At 32.8% G+C, this 27324-nt stretch overlaps 1 protein-coding gene across 1 annotated transcript in view; it reads left to right on the plus strand.

The window, feature by feature from the left end:
- LOC118143569 (uncharacterized) overlaps window positions 1–27015 on the plus strand; it is a 434544-nt gene extending 407529 nt beyond the window's left edge. Inside the window, exon 5 of the mRNA XM_054236957.2 lies at window positions 24133–27015. Within this exon, the coding sequence (XP_054092932.1) occupies window positions 24133–24246 (114 nt within the window). The 3' untranslated portion in view covers window positions 24247–27015. The remainder of the gene's footprint in view (window positions 1–24132) is intronic.
- The last annotated feature ends 309 nt before the right edge of the window (window positions 27016–27324 follow it).

Below are 27324 nucleotides of genomic sequence, written 5' to 3' on the forward strand. Positions count from 1 at the left end.
AAGTGTCCCAATCAGTATTAGTTTTTATCATAGTTATAGCAATGCCTTAAAAAAAATAAAGAATTGGAATGAAGACATTTACACTGAATCTCTATAACACAGATTATTTCTGCTGCTTTGTGCATCTGTGTATGGCTGCTCAGGTTGTGCACCACAAAACTCCACAAAGGTCATTTGCATAATGGTACATTGCAATGAGGCAGAAGGGTAAGTCACCACTCGATAAAGTATAAAGCTTGTGTTCTGCTTAAATGAATACTAAATGTTATTCAAGATTCCTGGAATTATGCCAGTTGCTTTCTGATTTATAGTGAGTCAATGGTAGGATAAATAATAAAGAAGAATGAGATCAAATGCATACACATACATAAGCTTTAACATTAATTTAGAGAGTTTCAATAACATGCAGTAAGATATGATTGGAGTATTAATTCAGCTTTTGCAATAAAATATCTTCTAGTTATGTGGGAGCATGCATAAAAATACTTTCAGAAAAATTTGTAATACTTCTACTTATCTTGTTCGTTTATGCAGTACAATTCATTCACAAATATATTTTTTAGATTTTATCATCTCAAATTTGTCTTTAATCATTTAATATACATTTATTTTATTCCAGCTTATTAGGCATGAGATATATTTGAATTTCTAGTATGATTCAGCTTGTCTAGAAATGTATGAATATATACGATAAAAATGTATGGTATGATATACAGGAGAGATAGGTTATGATTGCAAGCTATGTCACAACTAATTTTACCCGTGAATATTTCACCTTAATTCAAATGAAATATAAAAAAATGAAGACAAATTTGGAATCATATGATTAAAAATAATGGCTCAATTCTTGTCATTATTTGCCTTAAATAAGATGATTTTATAATCTTAATTTCTTCTTAAACAGTAAAAACTCGAAATAACAGGGTATACAATCTTCAAAAAGAGGGCAGCAAAGTCAAAGTGGAACCCCTCTGTTTTTCCCTCCTCTGGAGAGTGAGCCAGCAATGTCACTTTCCTTGAGGCCTCTTCCTAGGTGAAGAAATTCTTTTTTTTTTTTTTTTTTGAGACGGGAGTTCGCTCTTGCTACCCAGGCTGGAGTGCGATGGCGCTATCTTGGCTCACCGCAACATCCGCCTCCTGGGTTCAGGCAATTCTTCTGCCTCAGCCTCCCGAGTAGCTGGGATTACAGGCACGCGCCACCATGCCCAGCTAATTTTTTTATGTTTTTAGTAGAGACGAGGTTTCACCATGTTGACCAGGATGGTCTCGATCTCTTAACCTCGTGATCCACCGACGTCGGCCTCCCAAAGTGCTGGGATTACAGGCGTGAGCCACCCGTCCGGCCAGAAGAAATTCTTTTAAAAAATGATGGATGCAGCAAACCACCCTGGCATGTATATACGTATGTAACAATCCTGCACGATCTGAACATGTACCCCAGAACTCAAAGTATTTTAAAAAATTGCCTTAAAACTTGAAGCTGTTCAATCATAATATAAATGTCTTAATACATTTCTGTTATGGGTTAGCATTGTTTTACTTCACTTACCACGTTATATATGTACATAAAATTGCTAATATCAAGTAAGTATATAGTACTATCTGCTATTTTTATTCCATCTTAATTCAATATACATTAAACTTTGAATGCTATCTTTTCGTTTTTATTTTTTATTTTTATTTTTTGAGACGGAGTTTCGCTCTTGTTACCCAGGCTGGAGTGCAATGGCGTGATCTCGGCTCACCGCAACTTCCGCCTCCTGGGTTCAGGCAATTCTCCTGCCTCAGCCTCCTGAGTAGCTGGGATTACAGGCACACGCCACCATGCCCAGCTAATTTTTTGTATTTTTTTTTAGTAGAGACTGGGTTTCACCATGTTGGACCAGGATGGTCTCGATCTCTTGACCTCGTGATCCACCTGCCTCAGCCTCCCAAAGTGCCGGGATTACAGGCTTGAGCCACCGTGCCCGGCCTGAATGCTATCTTTTACAAACAATGTATGTGTTTTTCAAATGGAAGATTATTATATGTGTTTATGAGCATATACTTTACAAATTAACATTAATTTTTTTTACTTTCCTGATGGTTATCTCATTTTCCTTATCATAATTTTATATAAAGATTAAATGATCAATAAATTAACTTGTTGAGAAATCTTGTAAAATGAAGAATAAAGTTAATGAGGGGTATGTCTGTGTTATTTGACAGCACTCTCAAAGAATATAATTATAATATAAAGTATTAGATATATTTTCTTATTTATCTACCTTAGATGCCCAGAAAATTACTGTCTAGCTTGTATTATAAGTCACATAAGCAGAATAATAGATTTCGAGCCAATTGAATATGAAAAGGAGAATTAGAGAAGACTATATTTTGAAATGATTTTTCCTCTAATGTAATATGAAAATCACACACAATGTATGTTATACAACTTTTTCTTTACAAACATCAATATCAATATACTATATCATTTTTATTGCAATTAGAGAAAACTGTGACTTCTTTCCATATTTTTATAAAGAAGCATTATTATATTTCATCAAAACTAGTTCCAATGTCCTTTAAGAATAGAGTCTATAAATGCGGCAAACAAAGCTAAATAAAATTACTCATAATTGATATTGGAAGGAAAAAAGGAAAGGCTGGCTTTGATTCAACTTGACTCACATGATGAGATTAAACAATAACATATTTGAAGGTATAAGTGAAACTTGGTGAAATTCTTATTGCTAGAATGTCAACTTGATTGGTATAATCGTTATCTATGTATAAATACAGAGTTTCAGAGAGCTACAAGACTTGGCTTAGTGATCTGAGAATCCAAATTAGAGTGCCTAGACTGCCTGGAGCCACAGGTTTAAATCCTGTCAACCAACCCCTTCCTTTCTCTGAAGCAGATAAACTAGGTCCAAAAAGCCAGCTCTTTGTGTGAAGTGGGGATCTTTCAATGACACCTTCAAATCATAGCCTGGCTATATATTACAGATATTTAAGATTACTTTGGCTGTTTGTGCAATAGTACAACTTTGTATTTGCAACAATTCTGGGACTCTGAACAAAACACCAGCAGGACCCATAACCACTTAATCCCAATAGGGAATTGGAAATTTTAAAATATTCTCATTTGTTTCATTGGACACTGGAATTTTTTAAAAGGAGATAAAGATAAAAGGAATAATTCTGTACAAACTCCAGGAAGATGACCTTTGATAATAAGATATTTATAAACTACTTTGATCATCAAGTTAACAGTTGGAAAGGAAAAATAAAGCATCAATTGAGAATATACAGTGGAACTCCTAGGTCAGAAAGCAAATGAGATTCAATGAAATACCAAAGCTATGGTACTCAGGGGAGCTTTAATCACTCAGACATCTGTTAGGCAGCTAATGCACCCAGGCACACACACCTCATTAAAGGTAGTCCTCAGTTATTCAGATGACAACATAATGATCCTGAATAGTAAGAAGAATTTATCCAATGGACTAAAACATCTTGATTTACTTTTTTAAAAAATCTGAAGGTGAAAACAAATACAACAAAATTTGTCTTTTTTTCACAAGAAAAGCAAGAATATTGTTCAAGCAAAATAGCAAACCTTATTCCAAGAAGGCAAGGGGTTCAATAACAGTATTAAAAAGGTAAGTTAGGTTATGAAGATAATTAATAAAAAATAATGAGAATGAGGTCAGACAATCTATACACTTCCCATGTGACTTATGAAAAGAAACAAAAAATTCCCTTGAAGAGTTACAAATAAAAATGATAAAATAGATAGGTAGATAAGATTCTTTTCTAGTCAGAAAAGATTTATAATGAATTGATTTTTTTCTATATAATCTTTATTATTTTTCTTAGCTAAAATAATTAACAGTGTTGAAAAAAATTTATTAAATAAGGAAGGTATTTTAAACAAGTACCAGAGGATTTAGAAGCTTCTAAACTGTGTCTTACGTACTGACTTTACTGAAAGCATGAGAAGGGTGATAGACCATGAAGGTAATCCACCTGCTTTGGAATAACTTACATACCAATTAAGTATCATTGCAATAAAAAAAATCCACCGAAAATATTACCGTTTTATGGACCATATGTCATATTTAATTCATAATCATAAACTATGTTTTCACAGCTCTTACAGAATTCTATGACTAAATACAAGACACTTTCAGGAAGCAAGCATTTTCTCTCTAATCCTCTCTGCTATGTATGAGAACAGAACAGAAAGACAAAGGTACAATTCAGGAGAATATCTGCAAGAAAGGAGCAAGGATTTTTTTTTTCTGTGAGATGCTTTGGGGGATGGAAATTGTTTCTTGAAGCCTCATATGCCCACTTCCTGCCAAAATATTTGAGAAAGAACATGGTTATTTTAGAAACCAAGGACTGCTTATGATGGACAAATACTCCTTTTCTCTCCAGAAAAAGATTAAAAATACATAGCAGCAACAGCTGCTCTCTCTGAATTCCAAAAGGTAGCTAGGAATTCAGGCTATAATTACATATAATGGACATCAATTTGCCTGTCTAGATTTTTCAGTTTGCAATATCCTAGGAATTTGCAGGTGTCACAACTTTGTCATATTCAGCCACTGAACGCTGTATTAACTGTCAAGGCTACTGACTTCTCATACAAAATAGTTCCAATAGGCCCCTGAGGTATATCACTAAATAGCTGGCAAGTGCTTACAAGGCAGCCACCAAATTGTTAACACAATGAAGAATGTCACAGCAATTGCAAAGGACAATTCTCTAAATGATAGATAGCTTCCAACAGCAATGCTCAAAAGAATTCTAGTTTGTAACAAATTCTAGTTTGTAACAAAGACATTGGGAAGTCATTTGTTCTACCCTTAATATCCTAGAAAATATAATTTGGTTATTATTTTGAAAGGTGTTTGGCATTTAGTCTTTTACACAATTTACTGCCCCATTAAATTGTAAGAACTCAAAGGCAAGAAGTAAGTTTTATACTGTGGTGACTATATTTATGAACCAAATATTGAAAAACACAGGTCTCATATGGCAACAAAATATTTTAATTTGACATGTCTTAGAAATTTGAGAATGTATGCTGATTGGGATTACACATTTTTTAATTCCTCATGACTCCTAGCACCCTATCTGTCCTCCCTGTAAATATTAGTTTAAAAATGTTTTGAATGAATGACTGAAATGATCAAATAATAATTACAGCTGTAATTCATTTAATATGAATTATAGTGTTTTTCTAAGTTCAGGAATATGATCCCTCTACACAATTTATATGTTTTTTTTCTGCATTTCTGAATTTTAAATCAGAGGTTGCTGGAGCAAAATAGTTTACTCATCATCTTTGTGTCATTCTATGAAATGAATTAAACTAAAAAGGAAAAGATTAAAAATCTACCTTTATCGTAAAGTTTCAATGGGTACATAATCATGTAAGAAAATATTTAAATTGTTTCAACCTCATTGAAATATCATAACAATGAGTAAACATGAAATTGTATATTATCAGATAAAGATAGTTTAGATTAAAATCTACAATATGTTTGGGTGAAAGGTGGTATGGATTTTTCAATTTTACATAAAATAAACTATTGCTATCTTTATTTAATAGTTATATAAAATCAGGAAAATCGTCATTGATTATTTTTTCTACTTAAAATAAACATTGCTTGTTTAACAGTTTCTAACTTTGTTCCTGATTCTTATATTAATTGAGGGATACAGAATAGGTTTTAAATCTGAATAAATTTGTTATGTCTACACAATGCTCAAACAACTGATTAGTTTGAGTCATTTTTATTAAGTAGTCAGTTTTTTTTTAGCAGTAAAAAATTAATAGGTAGGTCACTTAACCAGTCAGTGCAACTGGAATATTCTAAGCGCCATACAATAACATTGTGTGAATTTTACTGCACTCACAGAGTCTCCTAAATTATAAGTAGATATTTCAGTGAATTTCTGCTACAATAGTTCTTTTCTTTTAACATAAGAAGAGCTCTATGTACTACTTTGTTTTTCATTAAATGACCATTTTTTTAAAGCATTTTATCGTCAGAGTATTTTAGGTTTTGATCTTCAAAATAACTTACTGGAATACATTTGTAAACATATCCATTATTTGCTAATATTTCATATTGGGATAGTGGCTTAACCATCTGTATTTGCATATATGTATTTGTGAGTCCTGTGGAAAGAAAAACCAACTGCTCTTTGCACCAGGGCTTCAGTTTTTGTTTAATGGAATGAGTTGGTAGTTCTTAATTGTCATTAATTAACATCTGACTAGTAAAAAACTGTTTATTCAATATAACAATGAAGTCAATGTTCTTTTTCTTCTGCAAGGTAAATAAGCTGTAATTTTAAGTTCATTATAGAATTATAAATTGTTTTAAAATGTAGCTTTTGCTTTCATAGTTTAACAACTTTCCCCCTAGTTTTACCTTTGATTATTTACTTGTACTCTAAATCTTTGTTACAACACCTGTCACCCATCCCCACCTCACTGTGCTGGTTATAAAGCAATTATTTTGCTTCCTTCTGTACTTTGCTGTGTGAGGCTGAGTTTGGGACTCTGAGAACCACATTTTTCAATTACCAGCTGGTTCCATGTTAGGTTTTACTAGAGGGAGATGGGAAATCTGGAAGAGCAAAGGGACTTTACTCCTTCCTCTTGTTTGCTTCCTGATCCCATCAGCATTGCTTCAGCAATAGTTCTTTACTCTGGTTCTGGTTCTTTAGTTTCATACTTCTAGAGGTAACCTCATTGAATCCCCTTGGAAATGCCAGCAACAATTGTGTGGCTCCCAGGCCACAGATGTCTGTCTCAATTGCACAGGGGCCCTCATCTGAGCTCCTGAGGCACCAGCACCAGCTGAGCAGCATTCTCCTCTCAAAGATCTGGGCCCTAGCACCACATGTGGGGCCTCTCCTACAGGTTATCATCTGCATTCCAAATTCCACCATTTCCCTTTGTTTTCCCAGCCCTTGGAGTCATAACTGTTTTCTTCATTTGCTGTTATCTGTGATGCCTCAATGCCTTTTTAGTTCTCTAATACTTGAAAACAATTTTCATATTTAAATTTTTCTCTATTAAAATATCTAGTGTGTGTTTTCCTGGCCAGATCCTGACTGACATCTTCACTACTCATCCTCACCCATCATTTAGTGATCTTTCTTAAGCATAAGGCAATGTAAAGTGTTAAATCTAATGTAAACTATATCTCAATAGTTTCATGAAAGTCACTTTTGAAAGTCATTTTATTTAATGTCTATATTGATGTGTTATTTCAATTTGACTACATTTTACCTAACTGTGAAACGAGTAATTATAAAAACGTAGAGCTGAAATACATGTTATACATCATCTGGCCCAATGCTAATATGGAAAATATCTGGAAATCACTGGGGGTTTTCATAGCCATAACAACAGACCATAAAATACTAACATATTTAATTATCTCATATGAAGTGGAAATACTTTTACCAGCAGAAATATGACTCTATTATAACTCTGCAAAATGAATTTACATGCTAAAGTACAAAACAGAGAAGATGGTGGTAGAGGATGATTTACCATTTCCAGTTACTTCCATTAATAATATTTAAAAGCTGATTCATATTTGGTGTAGTTTGCTGGTGTTTTTTAACTGGTAAGTAGTAACAAAAGTCTAATTATTAAGAAAAAATTCTATATACAGGATGTCAAAAACCCATTCCAGACTTAAACCATTCCCACAGTTAGTTTCCCCCTTTTCTTTATCCTTTTGACCTTTTGAAGATATCTTTAAGATCACATATATTTACATACCTGTTAAAATTTCACAGACTTTGAGTCTTTCAAAGGCAAAAGTGGCATTTATTTTTCTCTCACTATCTCCAGCGCCTAGAAAATCATGCTGAGAAGCAGAAAAATATTAACAATATTATCTGAATTAAAATACTTTCAGGATGTTATGCCCCTTCAGAATAAGTCGTTCCCATTATAATTTTACTCATGAGTCATTATCAGCATGTGTCATCATGCCTAACATAGATTCATGTAAAATGCTGTTTTCCTTTTTTATGCCAGTAGAAGCAATATTAAGCATGGGGAAAAGCCTGTGTATCTTAAGGCTTCTATCTCTTCCTCAAATGTAGATAACTGATGCTGTCGGGCCTTATTCACTTTCTCCACAATGAGATAGACAAGATTGAGGATGATCCTTGATATGACTACTTTCAAAACATGAAACCAGGAACACTGGCAGTTTAAGCATTTTATCTGTTGCAATAGAATAAAAGCATATTTACTTTTCTCAGTTAAAGAAATATCAGGATTCAGTTATCAGAAACAAGAGACCCAAAAATCACTAAGACTTTTTGCTTACAAGGCAAATGTGACTAACCATTCAACAGTGACTGGCAGTCAGTGACAGAAGATTTCCTTCTCTCTCCTAATTCACAGATGCTTAGACACTTGCTTTTTTAAGGAAGAATTCAGAGACATAGGTCCTTCCAACCTGGGAGGTGATGAACAGGGAAATCTGTTACTTTCCCTACCCACCCACGAGGCTCTGATGTGCATGTTTAGTGATGAAATTCCTTTTCTTTAAGCCAACTTCACTTCTCTGTCTCGACTAAGTATCTAAGTTTCAAATGCTGACACTCTTGGTGACTTAAAATATATAGTCAGCAACTCATTATTATCCAGTGTACTAAAACATATTCTTATTCTTATAAACTTTTGTTACTAAAAAATAGCCTCTCTTTGAGTGAACATTAATGTATTAATATTAACAGTGCTCATTTGCTTTTATATATTATCAATACATTTGTAATAGCTTTTAAACAGAACATTGAATCATTTAGTAAAGTTGATACTGGATATGAGTTTGATGTCTAGATATTAGTAGAGTAAGCCATCATGCTTAAAAGAGAGAAGCCAGACAGATTTGTGAGTCTGAGGTAATAGCTGAACTTTGTATTTTTATAATGACATCAGCAGATACTGAAACATGAAAAGTGCATGCATATGAAGTAACTTTGCCGTGAACTCCTATAAGCAGAAGTTATCTTATTCTCAATTTTATTCCACCACTTTCATAAGCCCCAAGCATAGGAACTTATAAACAGCAATCTTCAACTAACATTAATACTTAAGTTTAAATAGGATAAAACATATTGCCATAATCTTAATGGGAGGAAAAAATTATCTCACCTAAAATCAGATGAAAGAAAGAGTGAATATTTTCATTTAGGATGGTTATATATGTGTTTTTCGTGGTGGAGAATAATAATTTGGAAACCATGCTAAAATCATGCTTACTTCAACAGAATTAAATTTTTGTGCCTGCCAAACATAAGAAGGCCTAAAGAATAAATGACGGATTCTTAATTTCTTTTTGTGGGGGATTTTAAGATAGGCAGTATTATGCAAGGGAAACTGTCTCAAGTCTCATTCAGCAGCTCTGTCATCAATTCTGGTCATCTCTTAATGCAGTACAACACAAATGGAAAAGCTGCTCAAGAGCTTGACAAGGCTATTGAGGGGGGAACGTTTGCCACATGGGATGATACCTTGCCATATAATGAGCTGTTCATTTTAGATGTTACATATGCTAAATCAAATCAAGATGTTTCTTACCAGCAAGCACAAAACACCACTTGACAGATTTCCAAATTCAGGTGCTTATAAAAACAAATCTGAGAGGCAACATTAATTTTAAACCCTACTGAGTTACATACACCTATTGCAAATTATGGAAATACTTTAAGCTTTATAGCCTTACAAAATGAAAAGTAATCAGGGCTTTGGGTGTGGGTTAAGAGGATTTTCCAAATAGTTCTATATGGAAAATAGAATTCATTTGCTCCTATTTACCTGAATATGTTACAAACAAAATCTCAATGTTTATATAAAAAATTCAAAATACAGTGATTTAATGTCTAGCCAACACAAAGAACATCTGTGCTAAGAGTGCCTGTTTATATTTCAGTTTACAAAAAATTATTAAAAATAAAATTGTGAATTAATGTCATAATATGCCAATATGTTAGTAAATTTTTATTGTTATTAAAAGACGTAGAAGATATTATTGTTTGAAATCAAAAATTTAATTGGGAAAATGCCAAAAAAAGGGCAAAAATGCCCTGAGTGTTTTTATTATTGAAAAGAAAATGGATATATTAAAAATAAAGAAACTTGTGAATTCAAAAGTAGAAAACATAGTTCCTAAATCTGAGTCTTGCATTAAGTCAATTGAGTTGTAATGCAAAAATGGTGAATAAAACAAAGGTTTCATTTTTTTATAAAAGGTATATATTATATGGTGAAAAAAATAAATATATAAGTGGTAAATAAATAATGTTGGCAAAGGAAAAAGCAGGTTGTTGAGATAGCACATAATGAGGTGATAGAGTTGGGAGCTATGTTAGAAAGTGCCATAGAAAAAAAGTCCTTTTAAGCAGGCATTTCTGTTTGGAAGTGAAAGATGAAAAGCCAGCCAGGCCTGAGCTTAAAGAACTTAACCAGAAGTGTTTCTATGTGATTGTGTGGTTTTCAGTGCTTTTCTTAATGCTGAGTTCTAATTTGATTGTGCTGTGGTCTGAGAGGCAATTTGTTATGATTTCCATTCTTTTGAACTTGCTGAAGTGTGATTTATTCAACAGCCCTTTATGCTAAAAACTCTTAATAAACTAGGTATCAATGGTATGTACCTCAAAATAATAAAAGCTATTTATGACAAATCCATAGCTAATATCATACTGAATGGGCAAAAACTAGAAGCATTCCCTTTAAAAACTGGCACTAGACAAGGATGCCCTCTCTCACCACTCCTATTCAATATAGTATTGGATGTTCTAGCCAGAGCAATTAGGCAAGAAAGAGAAATGAAGGGCATTCAATTAGGAAAAGAAGAAGTCAAATCATTCCTATTTGCAGACAACATGTTCGTATATTTAGAAGACCCTATCGTCTCAGCTCAAAACCTCCTTAAACTGATAAGCAACTTCTGCAAAGTCTTAGGATGCAAAATCTGTGCAGAAATCACAAGCATTCCTATACACCAAAAACAGACAAACAGAGAGCCAAATCATGAGCAAACTTCCATTTACAATTGCTACAAAGAGAATAAAAAACCTAGGAATACAACTAACAATCTCGTTAAGGAGAACTATAAACCACTGATCAAGGAAATAAGAGAGGACACAAACAGTTGGAAAAAACATTCAATGCTCATGGTTAGGAAGCAATAATGTGAAAATGGCCAAACTGCCCAAAGTAATTTATCCAGTCAATACTATCAAGCTACCATTAACCTTCTTCACAGAACTGGAAAAAAAAAAAAACACTTGAAACTTCATATGGAACCAAAAGAGAGCCCACATAGCTAAGACAATCCTGAGCAAAAAGAACAAAGCTGGAGGCATCATGCTACTTGACTTCAAACTATGCAGTAATCAAACAGCATGGTATTGGTACAAAACAGAGACATAGACCAATGGAACAGAACAGAGGCCTCGGAGGCAACACCACACATCTACAACCATCTGATCTTTGACAAACCTGACAAAAACAAGCAATAGGGAAAGGATTCCCTATTTAATAAATGGTATTGGGAAAACTGGCTAGCCATATTCAGGAAGCTAAAACTGGACCCCTTCCTTACACCTTATACAAAAATTAACTCCAGATGGATTAAAGATTTAAACATAAGAAGTAACACCATAAAAACCCTAAAATAAAACCTGGGCCACACCATTCAGGACATAGTCACAGGCAAGGTCTTCATGACTAAAACACCAAAAGCAACAGCAACAAAAGTCAAAATAGACAAATGGAATTTAATTAAACTTAAGAGCTTCTGCACAGCAAAAGAAACAATCATTAAAGGGAACCGGCAACCAACAGAATGGGAAACAATTTTTGCAATCTACCCATCTGACAAAGGGCTAGTATTCAGAATCTACAAGAACTAAAGCAGGTTTACAAGAAAAAAAAAAAAAAACCCATTCAAAAGAGGACAAAGGATATGAACAGACACTTTTCAAAAGAAGACATATATGGGGACAACAAACATTAAAAAATGCTCATCATCATTGGTCATTAGAGAAATGCAAATCAAAACCACATTGAGATACCATCTCATGCCAGTTAGAATGGCAATCATTAAAAAATCTGGACACAACAGATACTGAAGAGGATGTGGAGAAATAGGAACACTTTTACACTGTTGGTAGAAATGTAAACTAGTTCAACCATTGTGGAAGACAGTGTGGCAATTCCTCAAGGACCTAGAAATAGAAATAGAAATTCCATTTGACTAAGCAATCCTATTACTGGGCATATACCCAAAGGATCGTAAATCATTCTGTTATAAAGACACATGAACGTGTATGTTCATTGCGGCGCTGTTTACAATAGCAAAGACTTGGAACCAACCTAAATGCCCATCAATGATAGACTGGACAAGGAAAATGTGGCACATAGATACTGTGGAATACTATGCAGCCATAAAAAAGGATGAGTTCATGTCCTTTGTAGAGACATGGTTGAACTTAGAAACCATCATTCTAAGCAAACTGACACAAGAACAGAAAACCAAATACTGCATGTTTTCACTCATAGGCTGGTGATGAACAATGAGAACACTTGGGCACAGGGAGGGAATGACACTCACTGGGCTAGGTGTGGGTGTGTTGAGAGTAGGGGAGGGGAGGGGAGGGACAGCGGTGGGGGACAGGGAGGATGGGGAGGGATAACACCAGGAGAAATGCTTGAGGTAGGTGACAGGGGCCGGTGGGTGGGGGTGGGGGTGGATGCAGACAGCAAACCACCATGGCATATATGTACCTATGCAGCAGTCCTGCAGGATGCAGGATGTGCCCGCGTACCCTAGATCCCAAAGTACAAAAAAAAACACCAGAACTGTACTTTGCAGGGGAACATTTCCAATAACTAGTTCACTACTTAACTGGCTCAATAAAGAATCATCCTGTGGAATTTCCAGTGAAGTAATTAGGTGGTAAATATCATAAAGTCTACCATTAATTTTGTAATGATTTTCAGCTAACTGAAATATATAGGTAACTAGAGAGGAAGAGAAAACTGAAGCAAAAATGACTTTGGAAATTGTTAACTATTGATGATTGTAGTTGAAAGGTGTATTCATAAGTGTTGTACCATTTTAAAAATTTCTTCCATCAGTTTGATTTGTTTTCCAAATAACAACTTGAGGGTAAAGGAACTTATTTTTAAGACACACGAGAATTAAATCCATCCACATGCTAATTGCCAATAGTTATATCAATTGTTTTTTAGAGTAGGTTTTCTATGAAATTCTCCATGACAAACTTCTGTTTTAGAAAAATAATGCAAATAGTCCTATGCCCAGTAACATAAAAAATTTCATGGTATAACAGAATAGGAAATGCTTAAAATAGAAGAGACAGCCCGAATAATGAGTCTGCATAATATCTGAATCAGACTATTTTGACCTTATGTTTCGATCCTTCTCTGGCAACTTTGTCTGACCTACTCCACAATTTCAAACACAACTCTACCCTTGTCTTTTCTTTTTACCCTCCCTAGTGCTTCAGTTATAATTCTGGCTTCTGCACTTTTTAATTAGCTGCTTTTCCTTTCCTTATCTTACTTTTCATGGCTTTGTTTCTCTTTCCCATCTTGACTTTATCTCCCTCTTGCTCTCTTTAATGTAGCATGCATGAACCTGAAGCATCTGGTTGTGTTTTGCCAAATTCACTTCTTATAGAAACTTTCTTTTTGTTCTCTACTCTAGCCATCCTAAATTACAATAAGGTTTCTCTAAGTGTAGGATGTTTCGTGCTTGCATGACTTTGTTGAAATCACTTTTATTTCAAATGCCCCACTCTACAAATCTATCTGTACACTGCCGCTCCACAACCCATTATTCAAGATTAATTTCAAAAATTTTTCTAATAGTCTCCCATTCTCTTTCAGAGCTATTTATCTCATAATTCCAAAAATGTTCAGTAACAGTTTATTTATGTGGATCTTTTTATTTTGGAATAAAATGGTTTTAAAGTATAGACCTGTATAACATGCACAACACTAAATAGACTGTGTCATAATAGAGTCACTGAATACATGTTTGTTGACATGATGAATGCATTCAATAATCAGGACTAAAATTATCTGTTAATCTTCAACATTACTGTGTTAACATAGGTTTATACTTATTTGGAAAAATGGTTTAAACCTATGAAATCCATTTAAAAATATTTCTTCAAAATCTACTGTGTACTGGTTTAGAGTTATAACAAGATGGCAAAAATTTCATATCGTCAATGAGGATAATGTCAAGAAGAAAAGATAGACAAATGAAAATTATTTTGAGTAACAAGTGCTTTGATAAGATATGCAAAGAATGCTGTGAAGTCCAAGGCAAAGGCACGTGCCTTAGGCTAGAGTTAACTAGAGAGGAATATAAATAATAGCTCCAGTGAGAAAGTGATGCAAATTCTTGAGACTTAGAATGAGTAAGAATTACCTAAATGGAAGCTGGGTAAGCAGATTTAAATAGAAAACGGCCTTCTTATATTTTCATTAGTGTAAGACGACCCATACCCAGTAAGAAGCCAATGGATAAAAGAAAAGGCACTATCAGTATATTGACCAGGAGCAAAAAAGAAAGCTTGAGGATTTGAACTAAAGCAGTGTCAGTAGCAAGGAAGATTTAAATTTTGTTTATAAGAAATTTAGAAAATAGGTTGGGAGGTTGTGGTGTATGGCTGTGAAGGAGTGAAAAAATATCAAAATAAAGAAGACTCCTTAGTTTCTGTTATCTACAGTAAAGTGTCTATTTCGGCCATTTATTCCTTAAAGTGAAAAAAGGTAGGCTAAGAAGCAGGTGCACAAAATAAACTATCACAGAGGGTGATAGTTTATTTTGAACATATTGAATCTTTAACACTGGTGGACAGTAAAATGCTATCTCCGAGGCTCAAGTGATGATATATGCTTGAAACACACATTTTTGGACCCTCAGTTTATGAGTGTTTATGAGTTCTATTTTTGTGAATGACATTACCAAGGGAGAGTACTAAAGTGATCAAGGAGGGTCCCTGGAAAACTTCAGATAAGGAGTAAATGTAGGAAAGTGAAATTAAGTGTCCTTAGAGTAGGCTAATATTTAAGGGGGAAAAAAGAGATTTAAAGAGGTTTGGAGTATAGTTTCAATACCACATTGGAACCACTTATGATAAAGCAAGCTTGTCTATATACTATTTAAACAGTACCTTTATTCATTTAAAAGTTAACTCCCATTGTATGTTCTTATTTCTACAAACAGTTGGTTAAGTCAATTCACTTTATTATTTGTGTTAGTGTTAAGGAACACATTTAAATCTCAATTAAACCATTAAGCTATCTACTACTCAGAGTGTTACCTGAAAGGGTACTTACCAAGTGGTTAATGGTTAGGTTTTTTGTTCATTTCTTTGTTTTATTTGTTCTCCAAGTTGTAGTATTGATTTTTAACTTTCACTTTTGCTTAAGTTTCCTTTACACGATGAGTTTGTATTACAACGAAAAACAAGAAAGTTAAGAAAATAAATGTTTTATAAAAATATATATAAATAGGAGAGGGAATTTTTGGATTTTTTAAATAATATACATTCAATATCAAAATATATTTTGTGGTGATTCTATATACAGTATCAGATTGTTCAGGTTTCCAAATTAGGTTCTCCTTTTTCTAAACATACACTGTTCTTTTTTAAAATGGAGATATAATTACCTAGCCATAAAATGTCTTAACTGTTTAATGTTTTGATAAATGTGTACCAACACTCTCATCAAAATACTGAATATTAATTACCAAGCCTCCAGAAAATACACTCATGCCATTATCACAATTACTAAGACATAGAGTAGTGTTTTTTTTTTTGTTTTTTTTTTTTTTTTTTTTTGTATTTGGATTTAGAGGAATGAAATCACTCTTTACTCCTTTGTGTCTGGCTTCATTTATTTACATAATACTTTGAGATCTTTCCCATTGTTGAGTGTTCAGCAATTCATTCCTTTTTGTTGTTGTTGTTTCAACTTCTCAGTATGCTAGATAATAGGGCAATACCACAATTTGTTTATCTCTTCTTCTGTTAATGGGCATTTGGAAAGTTTCCAATTTAGGGCTATTATGAATAAAGCTATGAACTTACTTGTGCAAATTTTTGTATGGATATATTTTCATCCCTTTTAGGTAAAACCCAAAGTTGAATTGCTGGATTATATGGCAGATGTATAATCAGCTTTAAATAAAAATTGTTGGCAAGTCTCCAGAGTAATTCATATATTTACTATCTTACTAATAAAAGAAAGTTACTGGAATTCTCACCAGTCAGTCATTTTTGTTTTTCATTTTACTGGGTTTGGAGTGATATTACATTGTGATTTGAATATACATTTCCCTGATGGCTAATAATGCGGAATATCTTCTCATGTGCTCATTACCCGCTTGTGTCTTATGTTTATAAAGTATGTATTCATGTCTTTTGACCATTTTGGGGACTGTTCAACTGTTTACTGCTGATTTGTGGGAGTTCTTTATTCTGTATGCATGTTCTTTGTCTGATCTCTGTGATCTATGTGTTTGAGTATTTTCCACAGTCCAGCACTTGTTTATTCATTTCCTTAATGGCATCCTTTTATGGTTGAAAAAACTAATTTAAATCAATTCCATTTTATGATTTTTCTTTCATGATTTGTGCTTCTTGGGTTGTGTCAATAAATATTTTCTTAGCCTAAAGTTATGAAGATATTCTTTTGTGATTCTGCTAAAAGATATTCTTTTGTGATATTCTTTTGGGATTTATATATAGATTAACAATTCATCTCAAATTTGGGGGTATAAACTGCAATAATCATTTTCCCTACATAAATATCCAATTGTTCAGCAGCATTTTTTTTAAAAAAAACTCATTTCTCCATTGAGGTATTTTTTTGACATCTTTCATAAAAAACATTTGTCTCCGTATATATTTTTTTCCATGCTACTATTAAAACAATTTTTAAATATTTTTTTGTTTATTGCTAGTAGATATCACCAAATAAGTATACCTTATGTTGATCTTGTATTCTGTGGTGTCTTAACTTTATTTATTATTTGTAATAGTTTATTATTTGCAATAGTAGTGCTAAATTTGTAATAGAAAGGTAGATGATAGATTTATTTCAGAACTCTTTTACTACATTGATGTATTTGCTTCCTTGTGTGCCAAGATTGCATTGTCTCTTTTGTAGCTTTTTAGTAAACCTTTGATTCAGGAAATATATTTTATAATTACATTATTTATAAGATATATGTAAAATAATTCACTATTCTTTTTCATGATTGTGGCTATTTTAGATTACTTTCACCTACCTGTAATTTTGGAATAATCTTACCTATTTCTTCAAAGAAGCATCTTGGAATTTTAATTAGGAATATGGCTAAATCTATGAATCAATTTGGAGAGAATCAAAATATAATACAGAGTCTTTCAACCCATGAATATGGCATATCTTTGTTTTTATTTATGTATTTAATTTATTTTTGCACTGTTCATAGAGTAAATATGAGGTCTTACTAATTTTTTTAGTTATTCCTCATCATCAGATGTTTCTTCATGCTACTATTAAAGTATACTTTAAAATATTTTTATGTTTATTGCTATTAGATATCACAAAATAAGTATACCTCATGTTAATCTTATATCTTGTGGCTTCTTAACTTCATTTATTATTTGTAATAGTTAATATATTTCTAAAGATTTTATACATATAAATCATAACATAACATCTGTAATCAACGAAAGTTTACTTCTCGTAATTCTTTCTTTCTTTCTTTGAGATGGAGTCTCACTATGTCACTAGGCTGAAGTGCAGTGACGCCATCTCAGCTCACTGCAACCTCTGCCTCCAGGGTTCAAGCAGTTCTACTATCTCACCCTCCTGGGTAGCTAAGACTACAGGCAAGCTACGATGCCCAGCTAATTTTTGTATTTTTAGTAGAGATGGGTTTTCTCTATGTTGGCCCACATGTTCTCGATCATTTGACCTTGTGATCTGCCAGCCTAGGCCTCCCAAAGTGCTTGGATTACAGGTGTGAGCCACCACACCTGGCCTCTCTTAATTCTTTATTTCTAACTTTTGCCTAATTGCCAGTGCAACAAATATCCTTTTATTATTTATAGCCAATGCGAAATATTTAATCTTTCACAATTAATCCAGATATTAGAAATTTTTCTCATTTATGCCTTAATTAGAATGAGGAAGTTCTTTTTTTATTTTAAATGTGCTAAGTTTTATATTATAAAGCAATACTGCTTCTTTAGTGTGGTTAAAAATGGTCTTCTCCTTAATTATATTAATGAAGTTTTTATGTTAACTTTAATTGAATTTGGGGGATAGCCTTGCTGGGTTATTATATTTTGTGAATTTTATATATTGCTTGTTTAATTTGTAATATATTAGTAAGAATTTTTAGGCTTATATTTATGAGGCATATTGGCCTCTGATATTTTCTTGTAATATTGTTATCAAGTGCTAATGTTAGAGCAATGTTGTTCTCATAACACAAATTGAATAGGAAGTGCAATTGTTTATAAAGTCAGTAAATAAAATAAGAATAATTTATCAAATAATAAACCTTCAGCAAAAAGTATCTCTTTGAAAACTTCTATAATTGTAATTCACAATTCAGAAATACTCCAATTAACTAGAATATGTTATTTTTAAAGTCCAAGGTTGAAATCAAATAATCCCATATTAACCAAACTGCAATTTCATAGGCTGCATCTTCACTGTACTCTTTTTGAATATTTGGGTGCCCAGCTGCCTTCATGGTAAAAATCTTATTAAGCAAAATAGAATATTCTGAATTTTAAAACCTACTTGGAATTGCTGATCTGTCAGCACTTAAGGGAATCAGATATTGGGGGAGCACATGCTCCTAAGTCAGTAAACGTAGACCATATGAGCAACAAACGTAGCCCTCTAGAGTTAATTCGAAAGGTGACCTCCCAAATCTTGCTGCCCAAGAGATGAGAGGGAAATGACAGCTCTTTTCAACAGGAGTAAGTTTTTTCAGGGAGTTGTTCAAGGTTTATCTAGAATGTGTACTTTTTTTTTTATCATCTGCATACCAGAGATACTAAAACATTAGAGAAAACATTAAAATTTCTCTTTGAGCCAGAACCTGCCCAATACCATGAGTTAATTACTTAAAATAATAATGAGAGCACATTTGAGGCCTGTAAGCAGGAAAATGTATTCAGGAGCATGGTTTGCTCTGTTTTATGTCTTTTTTAAAATGAAGTGTATTAATAATGACAGATGAAGCAGAGCTTGCAGGAGATGTGCCAGAGGTGTGGTGACAGCCTGGTATTCACAATAGATGTATTGGTGTGCTTCAGGCATCTGTTTTATATACTACACATTTTCAAAACTAGTAATACAGCATCATTCCTTACATTTTACTGAATCTTGTAAGATGAATTTATCCCACCAGAAATTTGAGGTGGAACGCCCGTTTATATAATGGAATGCCAAAATTCAGAGTAAGGAGAATTTTCAGCAAAGGTTGAATTGTGCCTATTAGCAGGAACAAATATGTTACTGTCATCCTTCCCTAATTCCCCAATACCATATACATAACTGATTTACTATAAATGTACATATTCAATTATTCTTCTGCTAATGTAACTTAGTTACTTCTCACAAAGTAGGACTCTCAGATTCCCTTTAGATTAGCTAATTTTAGTATATATAAGCTACATCAAGAAACAAGAGTGTCGCATCAATTCTAATTAGAAAGTTGGGGTTAGATATTTCTTAACAATCTGCAATTACTTCATCACTTTAGGTAACACGGCTATCATTGTAAATTTAAGTGTTCAATAAGAGGAAAGGATGGGTGGGCAGGAAACATGATCTGTAGCTTACAAAACAGATCCTTGGCAATAAAATAAGATAAAATAAAATGTTTTAAAAATCACACATTTAGCAAGAAGGTACAAGGTTCCAAGACTCAGTTGAGCAAAATAATTTAGATAAGCAAGTTGGAAGTGTGAAGATATTGATCTGATATTCAATATTTCACAGTCTGCATGTTAACTAAATATTTTTGGATGAAGACAGTATTTATGTAAGAAAGCTCTACATTATAAATACTCTTAAAACTTTTAATGCCAGAGTATAGGCAAGTATAGGATATTTTTGCTTTGAAAAATTAGTAAAATAGTACATTTACCAGTAATAGTTTAGTGTGGGCTTTTAAAAGACCTAAATATCTGAATATTTTGCCATTTTTGAACAACTACTCAACCCCACCCAGTACAAAATCTGAAAAATCTAATTTATGCTAGAATATCATATTCAATGGGACTGGATAATAGATTCCATTACTAGGAATCTTTAAAAGTTATACAGGGTGCTGCATGCATAATATGAACCTACGGGTTCATATTAAGAACTGGCTTAGTTCTTAAAAGTGATACTATCATCATTTGATCAAGTCATGTATTAGATTTCAAGAGTTAATGCAATTTATGTTTTTATTGTAATTTTATGGTGTACCAGTTCTGCCCTTTAAAAAAGGTTAAATTTTTCAAAAAGTTAAAGACCTAACTATAAGCCACCTAACATTTTATAAAGTTAAAAACACAAATCTTATCACTATTCATATATTTTCAACTTTCTGTAGCACATTAAAAATGTAAAAATTAGAACTAGGACTTTTGGGAAGAGAAGAAAGCTGTATGTATATGTATTCACACACACATGTATACATATATGTATATATATATATGTGTGTGTATATACATATGTATATATGTTTAAATCTACATTTAGATTATACCTTGCCTTCTGAAATTTGGTTTAAACTCTGATTTGTAACTTTTCAGTACTACTACAATAGCATACACATACAAAAACATAGTTCTATATCTGTTACTGTGGAAATATAACAATCACACATTTAGGTATATGGTATCAGCAGAGAAAAAGAACAGAGGGAGCAAGCGTACAATAGAATGGGAGAGAGAGACCCTCACTGTTATTATACTCAGCAACTCAGTTACTCAATGACCATGTAACTTTAGTAAGCATGATCCAGGTCTACCAAACCCACCTCGGGATAATGAAATATTATTGGCAAATGACATGTATAATCCAGATACTTTATGAATTGTTTAAGAAATTTTTCAAAGTTTATTTTGTCTAAGCATTATTTTCATTTTAGGTACACATTTTGAAGCTACACTCTTCAATTACACAAATCCACAGTACAAAATCAATGTTTTATTAAATATAGAATAGTCAAATGTCTATAAGTAATTGTATTATATATGTGTATAAAAATAACATATGTATATTTTGAACTAAAAGCACTACAGTATAAAAATACTTGTTAAAGTTTAGCTGGAGAAATTAATTTTTTAAAATCTGCCCACATATAGGTCATATTGTTTGAAAAGACTGTGTGAGCTTAATGGATTTGCAAAAGAAATAATCAAAAGAAAGTTTCTCTGAGTAAACTTGGATATGTCTTATTTTATAGTGTCTAAATTGAAATATAACTTGTAAATTAAAATTTTTATTTACCTATCAGAATATGAACCAACAAATTATTTAACACTATGTTAAATCTTCATTTGTTTAAGATAATCACAGTTTTGTTCCCTAAATTCGCAAATAAATTCCCCCTGTTGCCATGGGTGGAATACATGGTTGGTGATTATTTTTTCCCTTGTCTTTCCAAACCTATCCAAAACTCTGAAGAGATATTATTTGAATGGAGTAATGTGAATTGTAAAACATTTCCCCAAGTTAAAATCCTTATCAAGCAACTTTAACTTTTGAGTAAAATCTAACCAATTAAAGCTATGAAGTCGAATGTTATGAATCAGAATCACTGATGCATATTTTATTTCCCCAGTGCATTAAGTATAAAAATTTTGTGAACAAAATAACAAAAGAGTGTTTGAGAACCTTAGGGTCATACTCCAGTTTCAGTCTCACTGTGAATTTAAGGAGAACTTCAATAATATGTCTACAATGTAACTATTATTTCTATAAAGCCTTCATATTTTGTTAGAAAACTGTATTTGTATTAGAATTTAAAAATACTCATAAGCCTGTCTATCCTTCCCAAATATTTTTTTTCAAAATGTCATTTGGTGGTTCACGTTTACGAGACCAAGTGTCTAAATTTTTTATCACATCAAGACCTATAATGTCATTATAATTTGACTCATAGCATGAATGAGAAATATTGTGATGGTGCTTAGAATAGTGAAGGACACATAACAAAAACTTCACTACTGGCAACTTTCTCTCTCTCTTAAAAGTTTATTCAGTTCAATACCTGAAAAAGGGAGTTTGACATTTGGTGTTTCACATTCATGAGACCAAGTTTTGCCCCATAATAATTTATATATTTTCTTCTTCTCTGCAATGTATTTTTGTAGTTTTCATTCCTGTAGCAAAATCATGTATCTTGTCATTGAACTCCTTGATATTTATTCACAGTTAATTGAAATATCATGTAAGATAATTTCAATATCCCAGCCGCTTATGATCAGTTTCTGGTGTATATTTTTAACTTGATTATGATAAAATCTTTTTTTTTGCATGGTAATTAATGTAGGGGCAAATTTGGCAGATTTAATAAAACATAGAGATTATCTGGCCCTCTAAATTATGATATATTTCTCCCAAGTATGTGTATGTTTGCTTCCAGCAGGCATGCCAGTAAGACTTGAGCCTCTGTGTATATTTACTGCTTTGGGTACTGTTTGATACTGCCAAACACACATACACACTCTTATTTATTTACTTATTAAACCAGTTTTCTAATTGTTCTCAGTGGAAAGACTGATCTTTTTTTTTAAGGTGTTAGGATTATTTTTATTATTTAGTATTTGTGGTATAAACTGAACCCCACTGAAATAGAGCTTATTTTGAGATATCTATATCTATCTCTCTCTCTATATATATAGATATATAGATGGTAATTCTATATATATATATATATATATATATGTGTGTGTGTGTGTGTGTGTGTGTGTGTGTGTATAATTGTACTTTAGGTTCTGAAGTACATGTGCAGATCAAAAAGGATTGTTGCATAGGTACAAACATGGCGATGTGGTTTGCTGCCTCTATCCCCCGTCACCTATATCTGGCATTTCTCCCCATGTTATCCCTCCCCAACCTCCTTATCCCCTGCTGCCCCTCCCCTATCCCCCCAACAGTCCCCAGTGTGTGATGCTCCCCTCCCTGTGTCCATCTTTTCTCATTGTTCAACACCCACCTATGACTGAGAACATGTGGCGTTTGATTTTCTGTTCTTGTGTCAGGTTGCTGAGAATGATGGTTTCCAGATTCATCCATGTCTCTACAAAGGATATGAACGCATCATTTTTAATGACTGCATAGTATTCCATGGGGTATATGTGCCACATTTTCCTTTTCCAGTCTATCATAGATGGGCTTTTGGGTTGGTTCCAGGTCTTTGCTATTGTAAACAGTGCCATAATGAACATGCAAATCTTGATAGAAAGTGCTTTCAAAAATTATAGTGTACAAAACTGAAAATAATATTATGACTAAAATCAAGTTCTGTGAATTGATTCTTATTTTTCTTACATCTAGTCTTAAGGATGTTTGGTTCAAAGACCAAACCTAAAAATTACTTTATTGCAAACTCTAAAAGTTACTTCCCTTGAGTTGTTTTATCAACTCTTTCTTTATATTTCTAATTTGTGATCCTTTCTTCATTAAAAAAGTATCTGAAGATCAATAAGTAGCTATATAGTTATGGCTTTCTTTTTTTTTTCCTAGGGCTTCAGTTCAAGTGTGTATTCTTTTCTTACTCTAGTCTAATTTGAAAGCAAATGTCAGAATAATATTCCCTAAAAGACATCATATTATTTTATCTTTGAAATTCTAATTTTTTTCCTATGTCTAAATTGAAGAAAAAATGATCTGTGTGGTTCCTCTTACTGATTTTTAATTTTACCTGTACTAAACTTCCTCAATTTAAGGCAAGGCAACCTCCTATGCATTATTTATTAAGCTACTTGAAAACAACTTTTTATCATTACATATTTCATTAACTTTAATTTACATCACAGCCTTTCTCCTCTCTCAACATGACTGCCATCAGGAAAATTGGGACAGTGAGAGAAGAATTAGAGAGAGATGGAGTTAAAGTTTTGTCTCAGCTTGATATCACAAGGCCACCCTGACTGTGGATGATTCTGCCTCCAAAGAAGCATGAAGTAAAGATTACCAGAAGAAAAAGTTCCTTATGTCATCACTTCCTTGCTCTCACAGACTGTTAAGTGATGGAGAAAAGTAAAGATTCACATTTCAGTGCCTATTTGTATTTTTGTACTACTGAGTTTGGAAACTAGTGGAGGTGATCTGTAAAAACAAGGGTACATCACCTTTTAAAAATATCTTCATATAACAGAGAAAAGTTAAAATCATTTGTGTAACAAAATAAAAAAATAAACATAGAGCAGATACCTGAGAACTGGGTCTTAGAAGAGAGACAAAGAAAGAGAAAAGAATGGTTGTACATGATGGCTGAGGAATGGCATTTTTTAGCACAATTGCCCATTTGTTGCTCATTTATTTTATTTCTGTGATGCTAAGTGTTTTGTCACTCCAAATCTGCCACACCTACCCCTATCTCATATGAATGATGTGTGTTTGTTTGAAAAACCAAGAAAAGGGTTGGGAGTCCACATTTGTCTCAATGTGAAGAAAACTGAAGCCATGCAAAAACTTGAGGGGGAAAGGTAAATCTAACAATGAGAGGAAGGACTTGCCAAATTGTTCATAAACATGTTATCTTCTGCCATAAAATAATCTAGTCTAACTCTCAAGGGCAGAGTAAACCTATATGATCCCACTTAAAGTAGAAAGTATTTCAATTGTTAATAGGTCTGTCATTCTCTCATAATGTTCAGTTGCGTTGTAACTATTCTTAATAGTTAACTTTCTACATAATATAACTACAATTGCAGTGTCCTATTGACTTATTTCTGCAGGCCAAATTCTAAAATTATATTTATATATATATTTGGTGAAATGTTTCTGTAGCTGGTTAATATTAAATTACTAATACTCGAGTGTAGAGTAGTGAAGTCTTACCTGAGGTTATGTTCATCCCAGGGGTGACCAAATCCCATGACCACTGAAGACAGGACTTAAAGGCCTGGCTACCTCTCCAACTCAGGATATAGCTGAAGCGTCATTCTAGTGTCAGTGCTCCCCCAGGGTTGGCCAAGGCTGTTGTTGGGTCTGCATTACAGCTCAACTTCCCCCACCTACTCTTCCTCCTCCCCCTGCGTTCTACAGATCTTGATCTTAAGTATATGCCTTAATAAATCCCCTTTATGCTAAACTCCATTTCAGAGAATTCCTCCCAGGAACCCAAACTGAGAGAAATGGGAACTTCTACTGTCTCTGACTAATAAATCATCAAATACAGTTTATTGACTGTAACTACATGAAGGTGGTACATAATTTTAAGAAGGAAGAGTTAGAGACCAAAGGGAAAAAAGTCATTCTCAGTAGAAAACAAAACAAGGAAATAATAGTGTAATCATATAGCTTATGCAGTAAGAAATTAGTCTCAGTGATGACCAGTATTTAAGGATCAGTATATAAAAGGGCAATACTTACCTTTTGCCTATTTACACTCCAAAATTTTCTATATAATTGTTGAATAGTATTCACCATATTTAGATGGTTCTAACCATATCTGAAAACATTATTTAACTGTCTAAGTTATACATCCAAGAAAAGTGTTGCAATTCTTATTATAGGATGAAAACTATTTGCAGTTTACTATACACCAAATAAGCAGAAGTAAATGCAACAAATACAAATGTTGTACTATCATTTGTAGTTGCTTCTCAGTTGTCCTATCATTTTGCACTTCCTGTTTCTTAAGGAACTGGTGACCTCGCTTAACAATGTATTCCCCCCAGTTTGCATTCTATTTTAGGGGCTCTGCTGATTAATTTATTTGGGTTCCTTACTGCATTTACATGCTCCATTCTTACATTTACACAATAGTTATAATAAGTTTCTCAAATTAGTGCTGTCAATTTTTTTTAATTTAACATACTGCTTAAGACAAGTCTAACAATTTATTTTTTACAGTCTAACAATTGAGTTCAAGTAACAGATAGTGGAAGGCTCACTACCTCAAATGTGACTATTCAACCACATTGAGCCTCTGTTTTAGTTGTAAACTCAAGCAGTCTCTCTTCTGCAGCAGCTCTCTTTTCCCTCGTCAGTCTACAGCCCATCTGTGTTTCTGTTTGGCTGTGTGGCTGCAATGGAAAATGGTTTAACTCCCACTTGTCAGGACTCCCTTCTGGCCTTATAAAAGCACTTTACTCATTGGGCTGGGTCAAGATATTTCCTGAATAAAAATATTAAATACTGTCCTCCTCCCACAATGTGTTATATAGCCTATGCGAAAGGTAGATGTAGCTTAGACGAATTACTCAACTGTCAATGACTATAGTGGACATTTACAAGAATGTGAATGCTTTCTGTAATAAACTGTCCAAATATAGTGGATTATCTTATCACATTTAGCATATTTATTTTTCTTAAAATAAACTATTAATTTGTTTTTAGATTAATGGCAGTATGTATCTCATAGACATTTATAGAATGTTCCTAAGTCTCTAATTTAAGCTACATTTTTAGCTTTAGTTTATATAACATGGAATTATATATATTAAAAAATGTAAGATTGATTTTTATGAATAAACTAGAAATCTATGCAAACTACTTTTCATATATACTGTTAGTATTTCATGGTTACTATTAATGTGTATTTTGATAAAAGTATGAAATAGCTAATATTTGTTGAGTCTTCACTATGTGTTGACTCTGTTGAGAGTTTCACAAACATTTTATTAATTTTCATCATAATTCTATGATGTATACATTAGTATTATCAGCAAAATAAACAGTATTGTTCAATAGAATTCTGTGATTCAAATATATAATTTAAAATTTCCATAGTTTTAAAAAGTAAAATGAAATCGGTGAAAATATTAGATTTTATTTCACCCAGTATATCCAAAATATTATCATTGCAACATGTTTAATATTTAATACTATTAATAAAATATTTTATATTATTTTAATAACAAATCTCTCAAAAGTGTATGTTTTATACTTAGAATACATTTCAATTTGCACCAGACTCATTTCAATAGCAACATGTGGCTAGTGGTTACTGTATTGGACAATGCAATTGTCCAGATTATAAACAGATTATAAACAGAATT

The sequence above is a fragment of the Callithrix jacchus genome, chromosome 11 (assembly GCF_049354715.1).
Source record: "Callithrix jacchus isolate 240 chromosome 11, calJac240_pri, whole genome shotgun sequence".
NCBI lineage: Eukaryota > Metazoa > Chordata > Mammalia > Primates > Cebidae > Callithrix > Callithrix jacchus.